This window comes from Pituophis catenifer, unplaced genomic scaffold (genome assembly GCF_029215685.1).
Source record: "Pituophis catenifer annectens isolate HBS135680 unplaced genomic scaffold, rPitCat1.0.hap2 SCAF_1, whole genome shotgun sequence".
Taxonomy (NCBI): Eukaryota; Metazoa; Chordata; class Lepidosauria; order Squamata; family Colubridae; genus Pituophis; species Pituophis catenifer.
In genome coordinates, this window is record NW_027256881.1 from 100,807,946 (window position 1) to 100,810,272 (window position 2,327).

The 2,327-nt window shown below is 41.6% G+C and overlaps 1 protein-coding gene across 1 annotated transcript; it reads right to left on the reverse strand.

Annotated features, from left to right (window-relative positions):
* Positions 1-779: 779 nt before the first annotated feature.
* GPR6 (G protein-coupled receptor 6) lies at positions 780-1,763 on the reverse strand. The gene has a single exon (XM_070953400.1). It carries the CDS (start codon positions 1,761-1,763, stop codon positions 780-782), a length of 984 nt encoding a protein of 327 aa, XP_070809501.1.
* Between the last annotated feature and the right edge of the window lie 564 nt (positions 1,764-2,327).

Consider the following 2,327-nt stretch of genomic DNA (forward strand, 5'->3'; position numbering starts at 1 on the left):
ATGTTTATTATTAATTATATTTTATATAAACAAAGGTTAAAGCTGGGAATTTCCAGCAAGCAAAGTTAGTGAGCATTCTAAAGCTTGCTTTGCTGTTCTTTTTTTTTTTTTTAATGGAAAATAAATTACTACTTACCAGAAAGTAAACAAACAAAATAGTTTTATTTTGTTTCCTTGTTTCCTTGTTTTATGATATGATTTCTCTTTGTAAAGAATTTATGTGAAGGTACCCAATAAATGTTTCTTGTAAATAAAGGTGAGGCAGTGCAAAACATTGATAGTGTTTTTAAACCATTAAAACAGTTCAACACAGAATAAAAATGTAATGAATTTGTTTATTTGTATACAAAATGTCATAATTTATCAATACTGTGCAGCAAAATATATTATCACTCACATCCTAAACTAGACAACATTTCACTTATTTTCATTCTCTCTTTGCCCTTTGAGAATGGCAATACTGTTTTGGCAGTTCAGCAGCTAAAAATAAAGTGCTATAATTATGCAGTCTTGGAATGCCTTCACTTCACAAATACAATGTACAATCTTGTATACATCCATGTTTTTTGTTTGTTTGTTTGTTTTTAGTTTAGTTTCACATAATCAGAAACTCCAGACCTGTCACATTCTCAAGAATACACATACATAAAGTGCTACTGTTTAAACATCTCCCCCCCAAAACAATTTCACAACATGGATCTGGTTCATACCAGGCACTATAATTCACAAAAAGTTGAAAATTGTCACTTTGTGCAAACCTACACAGAGGGAGAAGTCACTTAAACATCACTGGGGGATCTTGAACGAAAGGACACTTTGGATTGAAAGCAGCCACAGAAAAGAACCCACATGGACCTCTGAATCTCTTGGTTTCTGTAGGCATAAATTATGGGATTGATCATGGAGTTGTAGGTAGCAGGTAAAAGTGTGGCATAAGTGTACACCGCAGGGTAGTTTGAATCTCCAATGACACAGTAGATAGCGAAAGGTAACCAACTGGCTCCAAAGGTCCCAAGGATGATAGCAAGTGTAGAGACTCCCTTTTTGGTTGCAACATAGTGAGATGCAGTTAAGAAGTGCTGTTGGAGTGCGATTTGATGTGCATGCCTGCAAACTATTTTGCAGATTTTGATGTACAGGTGGAGCATAAGGATAAAAATGAAAAAGAAGGAGGCAGACAACAAAGTCACATTGCTTTTGGTCAAAGGTCTGACAATACTGCATGATGAATAATCTTCCATACAATTCCAGCCTAGGACAGGCAATAGTCCTAAGCAGAGTGAAACCCCCCAGGTGATGATTAGCATCATATGAATACAAAAAACAGTCTTCTCAGAGTAATAAGTCAGTGCATTGTATAGAGAAAGATAACGATCTACTGTGATAGCTAATAAGCTACTCACAGAAGCAGTGAAAGAGGCAACTAGGAAACCAACGGTAATAAGGCTGATGGTTTCTGACTGGATCACATATTGGAATACAAAATTAAGGATCAGGCCAACTCCAGCCAGGAGGTCTGCCGTGGCCAAGCTCCCAATCAGCACAAACATTGGGGTTCTCAGATTGGGAGTGTAGAATATAATGGCCACCACGATGGCATTTTCGCAGGCAATGATGGTTCCAGAGATGCAGAGCATAATATCCCAAGGATTGAGGATAAAGATGGGGAGCTTGGAGGAAAATTCCAGCGAAGAATTGCCAATGCTGCTCTGAATCCAAGGTGCCGGAGCCCCAGTCTCATTCAAGGGGACGCTTTCGTTCATTTCTGCCACCGCCGGCAAAAGCCACCTGTGCAAGGAGAAAAGACGGGGAAAAAAAGAAAAAAAAAGGGGGGGGGTGCGGTTAAAATAAGGCAAGAAAACTAACGAGGAAGAAAGAGTGAAATCCAGCAGGAAGATGAAGGTAATGTATGAAGGAGGGAGAATTATTCTAAGTCTAATCGGAGCAGGAGGAAGAAACAAATGAACTGCATGCAGAAGCCGAGGAGTGCTGTCCGTGGTGCTGAACCTCAAGTTTCCTTTCCCGCCCCGTCTTCCTCTTGAGCGCAGAGTTGTCGGGCGCCTTCCAAGCCTAAGTGATGGGCTAGACCCCGGTCCTTTAAAAAGCCTCTATATTTGCTACCAGGAGCAGCGCGCCGAGCACTTTCTTCTCCCCAAGGCTACAATTCTCCCACCTTAACACGCCCCCGAACCGGCAGACCATTTTCTTACTCGGATTCGATCTCAAAGCTGACGGCTGCTTCTCATGGGTCTCGCTCGCTGCTTTCGCCGCTGACCGCCCGCAAATCTGCTCCCGTCGCGTGGCTGCAAACCCCGGCGGTCTCTCCC